The 22,942-nt window shown below is 33.9% G+C and overlaps 1 protein-coding gene and 1 long non-coding RNA gene across 2 annotated transcripts; one reads left to right on the forward strand and one right to left on the reverse strand.

Annotated features, from left to right (window-relative positions):
- Window positions 1-2,228: 2,228 nt before the first annotated feature.
- Window positions 2,229-5,310, reverse strand: LOC149797548 (uncharacterized). Its single transcript, XR_016421531.1, has 2 exons — window positions 4,833-5,310; window positions 2,229-2,420 (listed from the first exon to the last, which is right to left on the reverse strand). It is a non-coding gene; the product is annotated as an uncharacterized LOC149797548 (long non-coding RNA).
- Window positions 5,311-13,807: 8,497 nt separating this feature from the next.
- Window positions 13,808-22,102, forward strand: LOC149797549 (5-hydroxytryptamine receptor 4-like). Its single transcript, XM_089962419.1, has one exon. It carries the CDS (start codon window positions 14,155-14,157, stop codon window positions 15,163-15,165), a length of 1,011 nt encoding a protein of 336 aa, XP_089818545.1. The 5' UTR covers window positions 13,808-14,154; the 3' UTR covers window positions 15,166-22,102.
- The last annotated feature ends 840 nt before the right edge of the window (window positions 22,103-22,942 follow it).

Here is a 22,942-nt window from a genome sequence, read left to right on the forward strand (position 1 = left end):
AGCAAGAACTAATTTTCACTTTACTCAACCAAAAATGAACTTTAGGTGTGACAAAATTACACAGGTAAGTTTAAGCCTGATGGTAAAGTTTGGCTGTCTTGCCCATACCTCAATATCATCTTCAGGCTAAGTAAAGGGCCTTGAGAAGTTTTGAAATTTTTATAAGTCATTCAAAGTTTTGGAAAAGTCATGGAATTTGGTTATTTTGCATTATCGGTCACATTTATTTGCAGACACAAACGTTTTACCATCCTGTCTAACTTCTTCAATGGATTTTGTTAGAGTAGGTTCCCCATAAGCTTTAGTTACACTACATCCAGGGATTTTGCCACCATTCAAAATCATTGTACACAGGGCATTCAAAAGAGATTGATCTATCTGATTGGATGAAGTATGTCCAAAAGCCAACTGTAAAATGTTTTTGTGTTAAATTTACATATTAGGTCAGTATTATAGGTCATACATTTGCATAAGCGGTACTCTTAAAATTGGTAAAAAGGTCTTGTAAAATTGTGGAAAAGTCATGGAATTATATTTTTTTTAAAGATTGCAGGAACCCTGTTATACTTTTCAAAAGAAAGTAGATGACTTAAATTATATTATTAAGAGCCCTGAGAGGCAGAAACATAAAGATCTGTTTGGTATGTTAAAGGAGTACATGTATTTTGATAGAGATAGAACAGTTAATGATTCAGTCAGTTTAGTTGTATTTATCCTACACAGTGAGAATGTAAACGATGGAATGCAATATGTCTAGTGACTTTAGTTTAACCAAAATCTGGACCAAAAACTTTCATATCTAGAATAATAGGAAAGGAGTGAACTAGAACAATTATTACATGATTATGAACATGTGTTTCCTGATGTTCACACGAATAAATAAAATCTATCAAATGTATACTCTATCAGGACATTGATGTTGTAGATTATACATCTGTGAAGCAACAGCCCTATAGGATGAATCCTCTCAAGCTGGAATATTTGAAAAAGGAAAGTCACTTTTACTGGAGAATGATTACATAGATCATAGAACCAAGTAAAAGTAATTGCAGTTCACCACGTATTCTTGTGCCTAAACCAGATTTTATGTTTACAATGTTTTTACTTTATAATTATATTTTAATTTATAGGTATGGACTTTGTAGTCTGAAATAAAGAATTCTTATCTTATCTTAATACATGTACTTTCCACATGTGTACTGACTAAAAAAAACTCAACAGTGTCACCAAAACAGATTCATTTCCAAAGCCAAAAATGGATGACTGCATTAACAAATTAGAAATGTCAAATATTCACAAAGATTTACTTTTTTAAAGGGATCTGGCAAATTCCACTCACTGAAGGAGCAAAAGAAATTTCGCCATTTGCAACTCTAGATGGGCTTGCTTTATCAGTATGAAGTGAGGTCCTTTGGAACAAAAAAATTATCTGGCAACATTCCAGTGTCTAATGAATATTAATATTTGTTCTAGATAATTAAAATGTATACATCAGTGATGTCATTATCTACAACACCTGGGAAGATCACTTGGAAACCATTCAGAATTTTTTTATTAACTCGAAGCAAATCTGACAATTTATGTACAAGTGAGTTTTGCCAGGTTTATTTCACATTTTTAGGACATATTGTGGGACATGAATAAGTTAAATATGTAGAAGTTATGGTCAAGGTCATCTTAGTTTCCAGTGCCTGTTAAAAGAAACTCATGTGATTTTTGGGTATGGATGGTTATTGTCAGAAATTTTGCTATGTTTTTCCATAATTGACGAGCCTAGGACGAGTTTGTTAAGAAATTTAAGTTTCATTGGTCTGGAATTTGTTTTCAAAAATTAAAAGCCTTGCTGAAAAGTGCACCAGTTCTTTCAGCATCAAATTTCAATTATTTAAAAAGTCTGTTGATGCAAGTGATGTAGGGGTTGGAGGAGTATTGATCCAAGATGTAAGATCATCAAGTACGGCTATTAAAAAAAGTAAACAGTCATCAGAGAAATTGTTCCACAACTGAAAAGGAATGTTTGTCTTTGACATTGTCTTTGCAACATTCTGAAGTGTATATTAGTTTATTTCTTTCTCTGGTTGTTGTATTCAGTGATCACAGTCCCCTCATTTTCATTAAACAAAAAATGAAAAGTAGAGGTTGTGTAGGCTGAGATAATACTACAAAAATACAGCAATGACATTTGATGTCAGGCAAAAAGATAATAAGGATCGAAGATGAACTCTATGTGAATAGAAGTAATATATTGCTTTATTCTGTGTAATTCATACGACATTTAGTTTTAACTATTATAGTATCAGATGCATATTTGAGTTTGATGTAAAATAAAGCATTATTGTGTAGGATGATACATGTTCTTTGAGCATTCAAACAACAATCATCTGCCCACATGTCAAACTTTCTTCTTTCTGTGCATCTACCTGCAAATGAAAAATAAGAAAGTTTAAGAATAATTACCATAAATTCACTTTGATAGATATTAATTTGTGTGGTTTCCCAAAAATGGACACTTTTATTAGTACTCAAATCTGAATGTGTTATGGTGTTTTTGAAACAATCAAAACTGATTTAACAGCATGAAAGAAGAGAATTCACAGTAAATGCACAAAATACACATGACAAACTTACATGTACATACTTAACTAAACAATACTGATTTCATCACGTGATTTTTTTAGATATTACTGTTAATGAACTCTCCCCCCAATTAAGAAATTAATAAATATGAACTATTTCTAGCATTATTGTTTTCAGTATTGATGATACATGATGATTTGTATTTACAGTAACAGAGTCACAAAGTTGCAGTATAATATAACTACTGATGTAAAAGATACACATCTTTCAAAAACTTGAACACTATTCATAATGATACAACTACATATCTCCTTAAGCTAGCAACAGGGGATGATTTTTTCATAATTACAGAATATATAAAAATGGAATATTTTCTGCATAATTTTAGTGTGCAGATTTCAAAAATGAACCCATCTTTATGATATCTTTTCAAATAAAGTCACAGGAAGCATTCAAACACATGTACCGTCCACCATTTTTAATATTGGTCTTTGGCAATTTTTGAAAATTCTTGACCTCATGTTATTTCAAGCTGAAATTTTCATATTTCTTACATATATTTTATATAGAAATGTTTTGTGAACCATTCGGCTTTAAGAATAAATTGACTTGTTATATGTTCCAGGTAATTCATAAGCCCCCCTGTGCCTTTTTGTCACCCACCTCCCAACTTTTTTGCATGAAATACAATATTTTTGATTCATACACAAGTTGAAATTATATGCTGCTTTTAGAATGGAATGTTTTCTGCTTAATTTCAGTGTGCAGATTTCAAAAATGAACCCATCTTTAAGATATCTTTTCAATTAAATTCACAGGAAGCATTCAAACACATGTAACGTCCACCATTTTTAATATTGGTCTTTGGCAATTTTTGAAAATTCTTGACCTCATGTTATTTCAAGCTGAAATTTTCTTGTTTCTTACATATATTTTATATAGAAATGTTTTGTGAACATTCAGCTTTAAGAATAAATTGACGTTTTTATGTTCCAGATAATTCAGGAGCCCCCCTGTGCCTTTTTATCACCCCACCCCCAACTTTTTTGCATGAAATACTATATTTTTGAGTCATACACAAGTTGAAATTATATGTTGCTTTTAAAATGGAATATTTTCTGCTTAATTTGAGTGTGCAGATTTCAAAAATGAGCCCATCTTTATGATATCTCTTCAAATAAATTCACAGGAAGCATTCAAACACATGTACCATCCACCATTTTTAATATTGGTCTTTGGTCACTTTTTGAAAATTCTTGACATCATGTTACTTCATGCTGAAAGTTGCATATTTTTTTACATATGGTTATATATAAATGTGTTGTGAACATTCAGCTTCAAGAATAAATTCCCTTTTTCTATGTTCCAGGTACTTCTGAAGACTTTCTGTGCCTTTTTATCACACGCCCCCTAACATTTTTGCATGAAATAGCATAATCATGAGTCATACCAAGTTGAAATTGTATGTTACTCTTAAAACCAATAGTGCATATTCATTACAGTGTTCTTGTATATATATACATTTATCTGAAATCACAAGTTAGTAAATAACAATTGCTATTTTAGAATTTAGTTATCATAAGATATATTTGGTCAGTTTTCATATCTATAAAATAAAATCAATGACATAAGGTTTTCCACTAAGTTTTCAATACAGTAAGTCAGGATTTATATAGTGTCAGCTAAGGATGGTGCAACATTAAATTTTGGAAGTCCTAACTTTGCGATATTTTCATAATAATTCTGAGCATTGTTTTGAGCAATATTACATAGTTCATGAAGTAAATACAACTGTGGTATCAGAGATAGAGAAGAAACTGGCACTGAGTTGGTTCTCAAGAAATATTTATGATTATATATTTATTTGAATGGAGAAATACTACAGATCGATTCTTGGCTTATGACGACAATATTCATATTGATATTCACAAACAATGGCATGATAATTTTAAATGAATTAAGTTTTCATTCTTCAAAAATCTGAAAAAAGTTGAACTTTTACCTCTTTTCCCTCCCTACTAAACATGAACATTTTAAGTTTAATACCAGTGTCTCTAGATAAGAATCGTACATACAACAGATGACCTGACATTGATAATATCTCAGTGATCACAATCACATAATATTATCAATACGTCTAGTATCACAGAGTCGGTGAGTAATACTCCCGTCGAGTCTCTAACCTCGAAAATATATTACACAACACAAGTTGTCCAAATATTTTGTAATAAGTTTGGTATAATGAATGACAGTACGTCTGTATAATCCGGTTCCTTGCTATAAACGTCTGCCTTTTCATACAATCAAGTTTTCGTGTGTTTTTGAACCCAAATTACGTCGTATTGTTGTCATTGTTTACATTTTGTACGTACCCATGTGCCGGGAAGAGTTACCGTTCTTGCTGGCAGGAGTGACCTTTGAACAAGACGTAATTCGTGGGTTTTCCGCAAATATTCGCACACGTTTTACCACTATTCTCGTAAAAATAACTCCAAAGTATTTAAAAAGTAGGCGTAGGTGAGCGTATATGTTCGTTTATTTAGTTTTTCAGCGTTTTGAATGATTCGTTTTTCGTTTTTTTTCCGCTGAATAAGTTGTAGAAATGGCCCAGTGTCATATACGCTAAATATAGACAATTGACCTTTCAACCATGAATACAATCGGATGTAATAATGTCGGCCTTTTGTATATTAAAGCGGAGAAAGTACCGGGTGTAAGAGGTTGACATTTTGAGAAAACGTTAATCTTGATCGCCAGTGCCTTCTAGCGGCGTCCCCTATTGCTACTTAAGCATATCAGTGTACAAGTTTTGGATATGAAATAAATATTATACCAAAGTTTCGTACGAATACAGTAAATGATATTGACAATATAATTTAAAAAATATGACACAAAACTTTAATACCGTTGACAGTGCTATTCCCATTGGAAGTAACTATCTCGCCACAGTTGTACAGGTGAGGTAATTGAAATTGTATGAATGAAATTTGTAAGCGATGTTAATGCACTGCAGTGTTATGCATTTTTTAATATAAACTACAAACCTGTGCTTCCTGGCAATCTGTCAATACTGATAAATCAAGGTCTCTTTGAATGGGTCATATATAGCACACGGCTTGCCCCAAGCTGTTTTCATCCACCAGGTAAGCACTGGTGTATTCGCCATGTGGCATCCGAATCCTTTCTAAGAACTCACGGCTGCAAATGCCTGAGCTCAGGAATTCAAATCCCCTTCTAGATTTTAATCTGGGAAAGCTTACTTCAAGTTTAGTCGTGAAATATGCGGGGTCACTGTCCTTACAAAAATATATATTTTTATCTCCCAGACCAGCATCATAAAGGCGCTTTCGTTCATCTCTGCTGGGGACACTGTCCTGAAGAAAATATGGAAAATAATCTGTTAGTGTGTGTGAAAGCACAAGAAATAACAGACCCCTCTACCACCCAAAATGAAGTCCAATGTGGCATCAGCAGCAAAGATGAGAACAGTAAAGATCAGCAATAACCTTGACGTTTAGTACCCACCAACCCCAATTAGTCACAAAATTACTACATGTCAATAGTGAGTAAATCTGTCCTATCTATCATTCCATTACAGATGATACTTATCTAATGATGTGAATGTGGCACTGAAACCACCTTCTGACAATGTCATGACAATATTATGAGTTTCACCATATTAATCTTCTACCACAGAAATAATACAGGCATGACAATATGCACACTTCTGTGTTTACAGTCACAATGCATCTTGGTGTGTCCAAAAATATTCTCTATATTTCCATTTAATGTTGCTACTATTATTTGATACTGAACACAGTTTAGGTGTGGTGAAGTAGGTCACAGTGTTTAGAAACCTGGGTCGCTTTTTTAATGTGGATATTCCTATGGTGTTCTTTTAGTCTCAACTATACACTAATAGGACTAGACATACTGCACTGGATGAGAGCAGACCTGCCAACTCTTACGATTTTTCCGTAAGTCTTACGAAAAATTACCCTTAAAATACGGACTTACGACATGCTAGCAAAATCTACGGAAAAATGATCGTACCCGAAAAATCCAGATAACTGGTTCATCCTCTGATGCAGTAGGTCGCAGGTTCGAACCCTGGATGAGTCATACCAAAAACCTAAAAAAAATGTTACTAATAGCTGTCTCACTAGGTGCTCAGCATTAAGAGGTTATTGTTAGGACTGGTCATCCTGGGGTAAGGATAATGTGACTGGGTGGGACATCATGCTACGTCTGCAGCATGATACCCCAGTGCTAGACATCACTATAAACTGCCACACTGCAGACATCATAGTGATATGACTGAAAATAATGTAAAGCTATGTTAACAATCCAAGTCACACATATACGCACACACACACTGGATAATTATACCTAGTTAAGTGTCATACAGAGCTGCTATGAATTTTTGTCAAAAATATTAAGGGACATATAGAATTTGTGTTTCCATATAAACAAAGGGAGTTTGTTCAGAACTCAAAAAAATCTTTGATTTAAAAGATAGCTGGGTTTTTCTTTATACCGCAGATATGCTTGCTAACAAGCAAAATCTGTGGGTCCAATATGACATGGGTTCCATGGCCCTGCCTTTACTGTTTCCCCGTCTTGGATTGGAGGACCTTCCAGCAGTTCTAGGATGGCTGTATGGAGCAAATATATTGCGTAAATTTTCGTTAATCTCTGTAATAGGTCTTGGTGTTGAGCCACCTGTGGTACTTGCTGCACATGCGACTGTGGTAGCTGAAGACAGGGCATCGGCAGCCTTCCGCTGCAAGCTGCTGATTGTTTATCATGTAAACCTAAAACAACAATAAACTGGAAATATTATTAGTAAAAAAAGGAAAACAAAATAATGGCCAAAAATAACTATTTGCTTTTAGGTGAAAACTTGAATGCAAGTAACCCTATCAAAAATTATCAACTACAATTTATTGTACTAATTAGACTACATAATGTTTGATTTACTTGTAAACATTAATTGTATCACAACTTAGCATAGAGACTTCTTGCAAATGAAATAGGGGTAATGAATTGATTGATTTATTGATATGTGATTATATTACACCAATGCATGAAATATTAGATAGTACCTTAAAATGAGGGCTGAAAAGTTAATTAACTCTGTTTAGTTTAGTTAATCTTCTTCATTACATTTAAAAAACTAGAGGTGAAACAAGGTGCAATATACTGAAGGTGCAATGATCAAAAAGGCTGAATATACACAGGTATCTAAAGCATGACAAGCAGGCTACAGTGACCTTAGTTTGGTGTGGCCAAGTCACTTTTAATATGTGATGTCTCCAAAGAATAAACTGCAGAAAATGCACTCCAGGATATTAAGTGTAACACAAGTTGATAAATGAATTAATCAATACTCTATGAGCAAAATGATTAATGTCTTGCTCCATTACTGGAGTTTCCTTAACATTACTGTATTATCATCTTAATTACTGTACATTATTATGACAAAGTACTAGATTCAACTTTCAGGATGAAATGCAAGAAAGATTTTATTTTTTTTTTAAATCAGACACTATGAAAAAACACCTGACACAAAATCAGACCAGCTGATGGTTCTATGATTTATTTCAAATACAATTGGTGAATACCACATGAGTTGGTAAACTGGCCAAATTTCAAATTTCATCTCAGGTTCAGATATATATCTGGTATTTTTGTGATGGTCAAAACATAAGAAATTACAATTTATCATCCTTTTCATGGTTTCTGCCAATATTAATTGCAAAAAGGTTATTTTATCACCTGCAAAAAATTAGATTCTTCAAAACAACAGCACTTTTGTAAAGCGAATATAATTAATATGAATCAGGTAATAATATGTTTTGGTGGATAATTCTTCAAGCTGTCACTAATGAATATAACCAGTGTGTTCTTGAGGCATAATTTACAAATGTATTTGGTACATAGAAGGTTTTGTATGGAGATATTACCGAAGTAAAAGGATTACAAACACTTCTATCTTTTCAAAACAGAAGACTGCATGTGATAAACATGCATAAAACATTCAAATGAACAATATAACAAAAACACCAAACAAATAAATAATATCCTTCATATGATATCACTGGTAGTATGATACTGCGGTATTCCAAGTTTACAGTATTTTACTGCCAAGTACCACCTATCACATGCTTATCACCGTACACTGGATGACCATAAGTTACCTGTTCTGTATCATCAGTTGGATTTTGAACATCAGTGTTTCCAATAATGGTCATACCCATGGTCTCAAATAATATCTATTTTTTTAAAAAATCTATATAACTGTAAACAATCTGTTAGCCAGTTGTCATCTTAAATATCCTGTGATGTCATGCAAGAGTCAGATGACATGATTATCATATTGGTCAAGAAACAATAGATTGAATCTAAACATACGAGCCAAAATGTAAAGTATGTTAATGTTGCTTTCTGTAAGTTCTGATAGCTTTTTCAATTGACAGGTGTTGACTTTAAAACGTTGTGTTACTTTATCTCTTAGCACATTAAACGTGCATTTAAAACATATCACTGGCATACTTTTGTTTCAAAATAAAACCATTTCCTAAGCATTACTGACAACCAATTTAAATAATGTGCATTCTCAAAAACATATTTATACATAAATCATCAATAAAACTACATGAAGAAATGAACAGAAGAATGCTTTGGTCACAAAATATTATCAGGGCAAAATACAACAATGTATGAGATGACACCATCTGTGAAAGAAACCAGGCTACAAAAAAATTCAAAGAGCAAATTTCTGACATCAGCATTAGAGTCTAGTCTTCAATTCATTTTGGATATAATTATTAGGTAAGAAAATACAAATGTGTACATCCAGCTGCCTGACTGTCCCAGTTTTTTGTTGCTGACTAGAGCACTTTTTCCCCTCAGGGTGAAAACAAAATCCCCAAAATATATCTGATGATTTAATTGAGCCGGTTTTGCCCAGTACTTGTAGTGCTTAGTAGGTAATATATAAGCCGGTTTTGCCCAGTACTTGTAGTGCTTAGTAGGTAATATATAAGCCGGTTTTGCCCAGTACTTGTAGTGCTTAGTAGGTAATATATATATATATATATATATATATATATATATATATATATATATATATATATATATATATATATATATATATATATATATATGTTTTAAAAATATAAAAAAATACCTACCTACCCTAATTTTAAACCAGTGCAATAGGTAACACACTTCTTATTTTTTTTGATAAATGCTAAACTTAAATATTGTTTAGGTCAATATTTACAGGCATTATCAATATCTGAAAAAATAATTCAACAGATGTTCACGTAAGCACTATACTCAATAATATTCTCAATATATCACACTGCTGGGTTTTCTTAACATACTTCCTCGACTTTCATGTGAATTTTAAGTAACATATATATCAGGATCCCTACATTAGGATACATATATGCCATTACAGATATTTTCCCATATTAATGAGGTATCAGAGTAACTCGTCTTTCACAACCTGGAATCTACATGGTGTCTGTCTAACAATCTTTTCCAACAATCGTCTTTTTGAAACTGGAAATTAAATGCATTTAAATAATAATCAAAGAACAATAAATAGACATATATAATACCTTTAAGTATCTTTAATTACTTGTTTGCTGACTGCTAATTTTAAGACCTGCAATACTGTAGTACTCTCGGCTAAACACTTCATTCAAGTTCAGGAACATCTGGCCTCTTTTTTCCAAGTCTGACTAAAGTTCCCAAGACAAAGACTAACCCAAAACACCACTAAACTGTCCGAAAACACTCTCACCTACCCAAGATACATGTATACAATTATAGTGAATCGAACCAAAAAAAAATGATAGTGATCAGCAAAATTCTGCATTATATAATTAACGAGTAAGATCAGGAGTTTTTTCCCCATGTTTTTAATCACCAAATGAAAGAACCCATGATTACCCTAAAACAGTAAAACGCCCAAAACGCCCTCAACAACCCAGGATACATATAGGCAATTAAATAAAATCAAACCCAAAAAAAGGAGTCATCAGTATAATTATCAAGTAGGATCAGTCAAGTGTTTTCCTGTGTTGATAATTATTGAAGGAGAGACCTCAAGACATCGCAAAACTATCCCAAAACACTATAAGACTGTCCCAAAACAACTCATCTACCTAGGATACATGTATATAATTACAATAACTTAATGAAATATGCGAGTTTTGGTGCATTCTCTGTCTCTTTCTTATCATAGTTAATTCTGACTAAACCACTTTTAAATGACAAAGAGCAACACAATAAGTCAGAATCATGTGTCACTACATCAATATTTCAAAAATTCTTTTAAAGTTTTTGTTTTTATAATCTTTAATGTGAGAAAGTGCAGTACGCTGAATAATTAGAACCTAAGGGTTCTATATTTAGTTTTAAAATTATTTATGGACAAAATTCAAAATTCATAACATCACAAGAAATTTTCAGTTGTTATTAAGGCAAAAGGAACAGCATGCAAATCATGACAGTGACAGCATCTATTGGACAAAAGGACAAAAATGCACTGATTGCTTTTTGTAGGACTTTAAATGGCAAATGGTAAATGTATATAACGGTAATACTAAATGACATCAAAAAGGAAACAATGACAAAAAGTAATATATATATATATATATATATATATATATATATATATATATATATATATATATATATATATGTATATATATATATATATATATATGTGTGTGTGTGTGTGTGTGTGTGTCTAGTTTTAAAAAAAGCAACCCCTCCCAAAAAGAATATCAATAAAAATGGGCCATGGAAAGTGTACCTCCTTGTGGTGTGGCCTGGATACATATTGATAAACGAAAATAAAATGAGTATTCAATTACTTTACAGTGCAATTGGTATTTATATCTCCATACATAACAGAATGCTTTTATTCAATGCTTAGAATCAGAAGCACAATAACTCTTTCATTGCTGCGGGTGACTAGGTAATTGGCTTAAACATTTCTTGGATTTTTAATTTTCAATTTTGGGGTATTTAAGATTAAATGATTATCTGTTCAAATGAAATAATTTCAACATTAAAACATAATTTGAAGTGTCTTAGGGTGTTTTCAAGAGTGTTTGGTGCGTCTTGGGGTGATTAGTTACTCCCCTCATTCCCGTCAGTTGACCTTACAAGCTGTTTATTTAGGCAGAGAGATGTACAGAGGCTCATTACAAAGAAAATTATATGTATCCTTTCAATGAATATAGGGCTGGGGTGTGTGTGCTCCAATCTTTATTTTATGTGCTTTTGATGTTATTCTGAAATATGTTATTTTCGCCGGAGCATATGTACAATAGTATCACAGGAAAAGATTGACTTCTGTGAGGTATATCAAAATAGGTGATGTACTACACGATCTTTACGACCAGGGGTCGTCTTATGAAAGCTCGTGAAGAAACGAAGGAATATATCAGTCATTTCTGATCCGTACTTTTCTAAAATAACTAATATTTCCAAAATAATGAGATATCAATATGAAAGAAGTATATTTATCAAAACGTGAAAGCCAGTGCTTAAGTGCGTCAAAACTGGGGAGTCTGTGATATGACAATACAGAACTGTAGTACAAGGTGGTCCAACTGCAGGCCCGCGGGAATCTTTTGTGTGGCCCGCGCTCATAGAAAAATAAGTTCTATTATTACAGCATATATTAGCATGTATGGCCCGCTAACTTTACATTTTTGGGTTCATATGGCCAGCGGGGTTGACGATAGACCTGGTCTAAGACCAGCTAGTCCTACAGGTAAGACATAACACATGCTGATTTTGTTTTAGGTACTTGACGCCCACAACATAAATATCACCATCAGGTCTTACATGTAGGACTAAAGACCACCCTGCTGTTGTGATGGCGTTTTTGTTTTCTTAAGGTGCTATAAATCACTTAGAGCTTCGAAAAAGAACATGGTTTTAGAGAACGATTAAAACTTCGTCGCTAACTTACACCAAAAAAAAGACGGGACTGAAAGAATTACGAGTTCGTTTTCTTTCCACACGTAGATCTATTAAGTTTTGTATATGCTACTAGCCACAGGGGCTCGTTACAAACAAAATCTAGGGATGGGGGTTCTAACCTGTAATATTATTACAGGTTAGAACCCCCATCCCTAGATTTTCTTTGTAACGAGCCCCTGTGCTGCTAGCCACAACAAAATTAGTGCCGTAAAGCAATATAACTTCCCGTGAGGAGCATTCATTATTTTATTGAGGAAAAAAACTTGGAAATTTAGAGTGCCATCTGTTGTCATAATGCCATGCTAATACTGTAGTATCCCATTATGACAACAGATGGCGATACGAGTTGGACAAGAAAGACGATACTGACAAAATTAGATTGTTGCAAGGCCAAATCTAAATGAAATCAAGAGTTGGAATGGTGTAATTTGTAATATGGCAAGTTTATAAATAGAATATAAAACTTGTAATAACTGACATAGCATTTGCCATTCGACAAATTACAGAACGAATTCAGCGTTTAGCAAAAAGAAAGATACAATGACGCAGAAGGAAAGTAGATCTAAGCACTTGCAACTAGCCCTTTACAGTTTGCATCAATGAAGAATACAATATACATGGATGGAATTATGAATGTAGAACTTGTAAGCAGCCATTTACAATAATGCAGAAGGAAAGTAGCACTTGCAAACTGCCACATACAGTTTGCACCAATGAAGAATACAATATACATGGATGGAATTATGAATGCAGAACTTGCAAGCAGTCATTTACAAGAATGCTTCGAGGAAAATTAGAAAATCAGGCATAGAATTATGGCGGTAATCCCCCTCCATAACGTGTGTTTGAATGCTTCATGTGAATTTATTCTAAAAGATATCACAAAGATGGGTTTATTAATTAAATCTGCACTCTCAAATTATGCAGAAAACATTCCATTTTTATATATTCTATAATTATGAAAAAACCATCCCCTGTTGCTAATATAAGTAGTGAATGCTAAGCGCCAAGAGAGGCAGCTGTTAGTAACATTTTTTTTTAAAAAGGCTTTGGTATGACTTGGCCGGGGTTCGAACCCGTGACCTCCTGCACCTGAGGAGATCTAAATTTAAAATGCATTTGTTTCAATTTATTATTCCGATTTTTCCCCTGTTAAATATATATTCCGTTTCTTGAAGACCGACATAAAAAATTAGCATAGCTGTTTCCGGTCTACCTGTGATCATCCGGCTTGCTGGTGGACATTTGACGCTAATAGCTCCAACTTGAAATAGGCTATTTCGCGAGAAATTGCTCGCAGCAACTTGGAATTCCAAATGAGAATATGGTGCTTGTATTCAAATTAGTTATTTTTTATTTTAATTGTTAAATATCATACCGCCACGGGCAGGAAAATTGCTGCAAATTTTACTTCCTGGTTTTGTTGGTTGATATAAACATTTATCAACAATATCGTTTCCTGGTAACACACAAGTGAGAACAATCAAAACTGACTTCAGAAAGTGTTGATATAATATACTGATCTGCTGACAGGGTTTGATAACCACATATTCCGTTTTAAAGATGGGAAATCTTGCACAAAACAGCGACCTTGCTGAAGAACTGAACAGTGAATTTGTAAAAGTTGTTTTACCTGTAACTGTCTTTGTCGGTACATTAGCTTGTGTTGGTTTCCTTGGGAACGTACTGGTTCTGTATGTGTTCTTATTCAAGTATCACAAATGTAACTATAAATATTTCGTGCTGTTTTTGGCTTTAATTGACCTGACGAGTTGTCTAACCACCATTCCGGGAGAGATGGTTACACAGAGTTTTTGGTACACCTATCCTGTGCCTGAGATCTGCAAGGCGAAGTCATTCTTTAACGTATTCACAGTCTGTGCCTCTGCCCTTTGCCTGTTGCTGATAGCAATTGACAGATATAGAAAAGTCTGTAAACGTTCCGGCTGGCAAATTAGACCCAAGATAGCAATAGTCTTGTGTATTTGTGCTTTGGTCACTGCCGGGATAGTCGCAACACCTGTATCAATTTATTGGGGAGTACAACATTACAGTGTCCCATATGAAAATGTTATGGTGAATGTGACATCATGTGAAACAGATGGCAACTTCAAAAACACAGAATCTCCACTCATTTACTCGAGCACGACATCAGTAATAATAGCCTTACCCATGAGTGTGATGGCTGTCTTGTATTTTCTAATTTGCCATGAAATCCGAAGAAGTCGGCACAAATCATGTACCACCAGATCGCGCATAACAGACCCTGCAGGCGAGAGTGTGCAGCTCCTCTCTCCATCATCCGGACAGGAACAACCGCATATTGAACGAAAGACATTAATAATGTTTATTTTTTCTGCCGTCTTCTTTATTACCACCGTTATTTATCTTATTCTGCTGTCACTGATTGCAGACAACGTTCTCATGAATCTTTCATCAGGACAACGGGCGGTTTATTTCTTCTTTTTTCGATTGTATTTCATACATCACGCAATCAATCCTTTTGTGTATGCCTTTTTGGATGTGCACTTTCAAGAGGCACTACGAGAAATGATATGCGGAATAAGGAATTGAATATTTCTGTACGTCATTACGAATGGGGCATGAAGTCATCAAAGTGACTAAATTGTTTCCTTCGGCGATTTTCTTATTACAAATGTACCTTTTTTGACTATCTTGTTATATGCTGGATTAAAATAGGAATTTATAAAAGTAACCAAATTACGTTGTTCGAATGTTTTATCATTCGCTATGAGTGAGATGTAAATTCTTCAGTCACTAAAATATACTCTTCAAATACTTTGTTATATCTTACAGATGACCTTCTCAGTGATATAAATATACTCTTTAAATGCTAGATCAGTTTGGAAAAGTAATCTCATTTCAGCCGAAATAAAGAAAACGGGAGATGATGGAAACTCAATTCTGCTTTTTGAATTTTAAATCTGTAACCAATTATAATGTTTGACAGTGTTTTTGTAGCACAAATATTTCAGCTAGAGAAATAATACAGTTGTCTGTGGATGCAGCTTGACATTTCACATGATTAAATATACCAATTATGCTCTGAAGTGTATTATTTACAGTACTATTTATGTAATAATTTCTGATCATTGGATGATTACAAAGTATAAAGATAACGTATCTTTGAAAACTCGATTCACTGTTACATGGAGATTTACTTATCTATTAGACCTTAAACCTTGCATCCATACTAGGTATGGCACAGTATCCAGGTAAATAAGTAGAGAGTTTTGTAGGTAGACCATTAGCTATGATATACAGAATCTGGTGACTAGGAGGAGTGTGTGTGATTTGGATTGCTAATGTTGCTTTAACAATTTTTCAGTCATATCACTGCGATGTCTGCAGTGTGACAGTTTATGGTGATGTCTAGCACTTGGGAATCATGCCGCAGACATGTAGCATGATGCCCCACCCAGTCACATTATCCTGACACCGGGGCGACAAGTCCTAACACTAACCTCTTAATGCTGAGCGCCAAGCGAGGCAGCTGTTAGTACCATTTTGTAAGTCTTTGGTATGACTCGGCCGGGGATCGAACCCACGACCTCCCGCATCTGAGGCGGACGCTCTAACCACTAGGCCACCATCAAATTCTCCAAAATGACACATGTGGCTGCAAGAAGTGACTTGGACTGCATACATGAGCTATGTGACTTGTACTATAACTAGATTCATTATGTTATGCATATCTATATATTTTTTAAACCTTTGGTACATGGCTATATCTATCTTGTAATTTTTATTCATGACTGCAAATTATAGCAATCTTCTATAACAAGATATTATATAGCTAACTCTTTTTTAATGAGTATATACTTTATTTAGATATTGAGCTGTTAATAGGCATGTAGAAGTTAAATTCAACCTAAATATTGAACCGGTTGACATGTTTGGATTAATTTCTCACTGGTTAGTGAGGTCAGGTGGGTTCTTAGAAAAATGAGGTTATTTCTCATTGGCTGGTTTAGTCAGGTAGATTCTTTTATGTCATATGGTTTTGTGAAAATTTGCATAATGAGTAGAAAAAGATTGCATTTGGGGTTTTATGGGTGTATACAAGTAGATAGAGCTTTAAAGTATTTTTATTCTTATTTCTTGTATTCTTGTATTAACATCAGCCTGCAGATGTGTTGAATGCTACATTTACATATAATATGAGAGGAAGCATTGGTTTGAATCATTCAGTGAAATTACAAAGTGCTCATTGGACTAAAATAATATTCTAGAATTATTGTGAATTCGCACGAGTTCTGAACAATGCAATTGCAATATATGAAGACTGTTGGCACAGATGCATATTTGAGGACTTGAAATTCATTCATACTCCTGTAGAACCTTTTTGGATTATTATTGATTCAATTCATACAACTATTCAATTTTCATTTTTTTACTTTGAGAATGAAATTATTTGCCAAGTTTTACAAAACTCTTTGGATTTGCTTCTTTCTGTTACTTAGAGTATGATCATAGGGTTATAACGATTTTGAATTTTGACAATTGATACACGTAGTTCATCTGCATCTGTAAACTAGTGCTATTTGCTGACCTTTCTTTATCTTATTTTAATATTAAAATTCCCTCTACTCACAACACCACCCCAACCCACTGGACCATTACCAGGGGTATAGTTAGGTTTCAATGCATGTGAAAGCACTAACTTTAACGGGGGTTGGGGTGTTTCCAAAAGCCTACATCTCAGGAAGAAGAAAAAAAAGATTTCTGGAAACCATTTAATGAGTTATGATGCATTTTATGAAAATCAGAAGAAGCAATATTCTGCTAAAACTTTGTATTCTTGTTTTATTTTCCACATTGCAAAACGGTATGACTAGTAATATACTGAAATAACTTAACAGCTTAGATGCAGTGTCTTATATATTCAAGGTCTTGGTTGTCCGGAAAATTCACTTTTGTTTTCATTTTCATGAGCATCTTGGTGATAGTGGTATAGATCTAGACTGGTGACATCCAGTGTATTGCAGAGCTTGTCAGATTTCTCCCTAATGATGTCTGACCAAGCTTTCGATTGGTTAAATTCTACCTTTAACACATGGTATTCCTCTCGTGTATCTGAAATGTTTGTGTAATGTCCTGCAATGATATATGCTGTACATGCCCATAGCTTTACAGGGATCAATTTGTAATGGACTGCTAACGTTTTTTTCTTATTAAATTTTGTAATAATACATGTTATTCTTAGAATATAAATATTGCATGTTATTCTGTATTTAACAGGAGTAAACACAGTAACGAAACTATGTGTCAAGCATGGTTACGTTCCCGATTCCGTCATTAAATTAATATGTTTCCAGTTTGCTATTCATTATTCATAATTAATTTGCACTGATGGTGTTTCAAATGTAACTTATGAGTCCACTTCAAGCGATGTACATGCATATTTTATTGTAACTCTTTATTATTCGTTACATTGTTTACATTCGCAGTGTTCTCAGCAGCTCTGACTGCTTCCGATGAGGTATGTTAGCTGCCTTTTGATTGGTTGCTTTATATACGTTTTCAGCATCGACGGGCTCTTGGCGGTTGTTAAAATTTCAAAGTCACGTGCCTTAATAGCATCGGATGGGGAGAGGTTCCTGTGGAGTTTGTCTTGTAAATATATATTTTCAAATCTAAGCTCAACACCTAGGTAATGTTTGGTCAACTTAGCCCATCATGTCAGGGGAACATACATGCTAAATACAACACAGTTCAGTATGCATACAACGTTGACTGAACATACAATGATGCATCCGCTTTCAGCGCCTGTACTTTGCTTGCCAGCTTCTACTTGTTTTACCAAGCTCTTCCAAATGCATCTACATAGGTTTGTCTGCCTTTGTTATTTGTCCAGTGTGCGTTTATTGCAATATAATTACTTTGGTAGTTTTAACCTGTTTGGATTTCAATGTATTTGAGCGATAGGGAAATTCTGACCTGACCTAGTTTTACTGAGTTCTATTATACATGTACAACTCTGTTGGGCATTTCTGTGCACGTAAGGTGTCCGTCTCCAATACTGAAGCAAAACACATACCAAATTCGACCAATTGATGAAAATAAAATACTGCAATGTTTACCATTTGAAAAGAAGCAATTGTCACCAAAATATTCTCCTCAAAATAGTTTTAATGTTTGGACACACGAGATACCGCCCCCTTGTTTTCATGGCTCGCGATATGTCGGCCTATTCTGCGCACAGCTTTGAAAAGATGTAACGTTTATCCATCGGGTTATAGAAATGAATTGTATTACTTCAGACTGTTTCTGTCAGCAGTTGAGTAATTAGATCAGGTTTATAGTTAGTTTTGCAAAATTTAATGAAACATTGCCAATAAATGGCTTTAGACATTAAGCAAACTAAATCGATCTTGTAAAAAATTAGCAAAGTTTACAACATCTTGTTGATGGGGGACAAATTACTAAAGAATTATATTAGAAACAGACTATACACCGGGGAATTTCTTGAGAATCCTGTTCTAGCGGCAAGTTGATACGTTGGGATGCAGACATTAATATAATGTATTTATTTGTATGATTCTAAAAGGTGCATAGTAATTAGGATTTCTGGGTTACAGGTTCAAGAAGGTCATGGAGTGGGTCTTCATGTTGACATTTAGAAATCACATTTTCATATGCATTTCGAGTCGAAATGTGGGATACTTTTGTACACTTTATGAATATCACTTTTCTAATTAAGGTACAATCGTTCTTTCTTGGTACAACATTGATTTTTGACCCAAAATAACATGTGATCCAATGTTTACAGAAATGACACCATTGCGCAGAATTACCTGGCGCACAGAATTGGCCAACATGGTGTGTATATGACGCTAGACCAGTGTGCCCAAATGACATAAGGGGAATCTCCATTCCATTACTCGCATGTACTTTCCATTGACTGAAGTGGATTTGTGGGGTAGTTTCCATGCAGTGAACTTGTTTCTTGCTTTGTATTCTTTCACGCATTGATAATTCAGATAAAACAGCATAATATATGAATAAAAAAGTCAACTGACTTTATTTGACTCTTTCTCTTTATTACATTAATCCTTTGTGACCAATACTTAGTCATTATTATTGACTGTTTTTGAAGCATTGTCTCCTGAAAGGGTTATTGTGCTGTGTGTGTGCTGTTCTTGACTTTCAGCATCCTATAGGTTGAAGCCTAATATGCTACAAAAGTGGCATTGATGGCATGATTTAAGGGGATACTTGTTTTAGGGTGAAAGTGACATGAAAAGAATGAAACAAATGAGAAGTTATTTAAGATGCTTTTCTATCTGATATATGTTTGTTTTGTTAGTTTTTATTGCATGTTAATTTTTATAATGAAATTCTGACATGTATCATGGATGATTAAATAAGTTAAAATGTGGTGCACATGACTGAAAATGTGTTTGTTGTGACTAGTAACTCTTACTCTTGTCTAGTTCCAGTAGAGTTATCTCCCTTAAATACTGTGCAGTACCTGGTTCTGTCCTTGTCAAATTGACAACTTCACATTGTTCTTTATGACAGTATGTGACACCCATGCTGAGGTAGGATAGAAAGTATATTTATTTTACAAAACATTAGCATTGAGGTCAATGGAAAAACAATTGGTACCATGATACCTGATGAGTAACTTTACTCTGATATGAAGGACATTTACACAAATCATCTTGGTGATGAGGAATTTTACTCAGTAGAAGTGATTTCTACTATTGGAAGTTGCTTCTTTTAAACTTCAATGCCGTGGAAAGAAATAATGAACTTGAATATATATTTGCAGAAAATTGCTGACTGGGAGACACTCATGGCCTCTGGATTTGGGTAATCTTTATGTGGAATAAATTAGTTGGCCCATAGTGCTGATCTTAGGCAATCCAGTACTCCAGACACTTTTGTACTCAGGGTAACAGCAGCAACTCAAATGCTGACTGTCAACCATAACAATCTTATAAAAGATTAAGAAGTTGCATGATCTCTATTACAAAGCTTCAGCTAAATGGGAACATTAAAAGTAGGTACAGTGATCCAAATCACACGAAAAAGAGCTGAAATCAGTCTCATTCATATAAAAGCAAACTGTACTTCATTTGGATTTAAACCATATTGCAGCATTTGGGTATATATTATAACATACCTGCCATAAGACCCGTTGTAGTAATATATATTGGGGGGGGGATGATAAGCCAATTAAGTGGTAAGTGTGTTATTAGTTTCCACCAGAATTAAGTACCTGGTTATTGGCAGGGATGTGGGCGGGGGTATGAACCTAAATATAAATGTCTAGCCAGAACATACCATGTACTGTAGTAAGTGTAATTTCTGCCATTTTCCACAGTATTACACTGGGTTTTTCTTCTTCTTCTGCAATATAGTTGCTGAATGGATTTCACAATATCCATCTCAAGAAAAAATATTTTCAATTTCACACCTGTCATGAAATATCGCTTTTGGAATGTTTCTTATTTTATGCAAATGTATAAAGGGTCACGACCACTATGATACGCATACAATATAGTAAATGAGCAGATTAGTTGAGATAATGTATGCAATTTTATTTTCCAAATGAGCATGAAAGAAAATAATAATTAAATCTTAATTTTAATATGGAAGTTTCTTATTTTCGGTATTCGTTGTTTGTATATGTAATGACCAATAGTTACATTCACTGAAGTAGATTGGAAATTAATCCCTGGAATTATCGTCAGTGTGTGGAACACATGAAGCAATGGATAGACTTTTCGCAACATTGGCCCTTCACAATCAGTATGGTTATTTAAATGGTAATTGATGAAACGTATGGAGTGTCATCTTTACAGTGTTGTACGTTCTGAGTGACTGAATGCGCAGATAGTATCAGAAAATTAGATCGGAGTCAATGAGGGGTCAGATTGTGACTTGCAAGAGTTAGTTACCTTGTGTTAATTGGTGAGTGTACACATTAGTTTACCTAGGAATCAAGTGCCTGTGGTTTGAACCCATCCCACTCGTGAACAATGCTGTTTTTATTTTCTTTCTAGCAATTGTGTTGGTTCTTTTTTTTAATTAGGTCTTCATGTTCCTTTTCTGTTAAGTTTCCATGAGCTACCCTACCCCCCATTTATTTCCGTAAAAATGTCCATGGTAAACTGAGACTTTGCATTTACTTATCTTATAATCTCTTATATTTACCATTGAACAACTTGAAATATAAGATTTATCTAGCCTACTTGCCTGATTAGTACCATATTCAAAAGTGTATTCCTTTCCTAATATATTTAACTTCGTATACACATCCTGTAACTTACTTCAGAAATAGCATAATATGTTCCATCAGTGTCTTCTATTACTGTTTTTTCAGTGCTATCAGTCTGTATCTCCCAATTCAGTTATGAATACATGGCAACCATTATGCTTTTGGCGTAATCATTATGCTTTTTTCACTAAATTATGTGTTTCATGAGACTGCGTTTGGATTATGCTTCTTTGCTTCATTAAAAGATAAAAATAAGCGAAACGAATTGTTTTTGTCATTTTATTATCATCTCTTTAATTCCACTCCTTTAAGTTGAGAATATTTTCAAAGAAGTGACTGCTGTGAAAGAATAGCGTAAAAGTATTTTCCTTTTTGGCTGTTTATAACAGTTGTATAAGACCCATTATGAAGAAAACGCACATACATTTCTGTTACATAGCATAATATGCATGCAGATCAGGGTCAATGTGATTCTACTTACTATTCCCAACAAACTGGAAAGACCCAGATCTGACAGCATAGTATGTGACAGCATATCTGGGTTAGTGAAATTAGCATTTTGGACTCGTCTTATAAGCAAGTATATTCAGTAATTTTCATAAATATTCCAAAACATAACAGTTACAAACAGTTGTATAATCATCGTAACTGATGCTATCATTATTATTGGGAGCAAATCAAGAGATGTGAGACAAAGCAATCCTTACCATCACTAGCTAGATGTTCCTATTGACATCCAAAATCTGAATAATTAGAATATATATGATGTAATAATTTAAGCACAAATTTACCTGTGATCTGGAAAACCATATTCACTGTAGATAATGTTGTGTTATATATTGAAAACATAAATACAGAAGTACAAAATGCTGAAAACATGAGTTGGAAATGTGAAAACCAAATCTACCCTAAATACATTGTTCCATTATCATTCTATCATAAGAAAAACCTGGTATTATTCCTCATCAGTGTTTAGGTGTGAGATAAGACAACCCCAACAACTGCCATTATATACTCTGATGCAGGATTTTAAATCAAAAGTGGACTAATCTACAATGAATAAAAACGGGTACATAATATAAGAACCTTAAGTGCAAAACA

Source organism: Sinohyriopsis cumingii, chromosome 6, assembly GCF_028554795.1.
Source record: "Sinohyriopsis cumingii isolate HCF-2022 chromosome 6, ASM2855479v2, whole genome shotgun sequence".
NCBI classification, from domain to species: Eukaryota; Metazoa; Mollusca; class Bivalvia; order Unionida; family Unionidae; genus Sinohyriopsis; species Sinohyriopsis cumingii.

Coding starts and splice junctions, on each gene's coding strand:
- LOC149797549 (XM_089962419.1), top strand. CDS start 14,155: ATGGGAAATCTTGCACAAAACAGCGACCTTGCTGAAGAACTGAACAGT.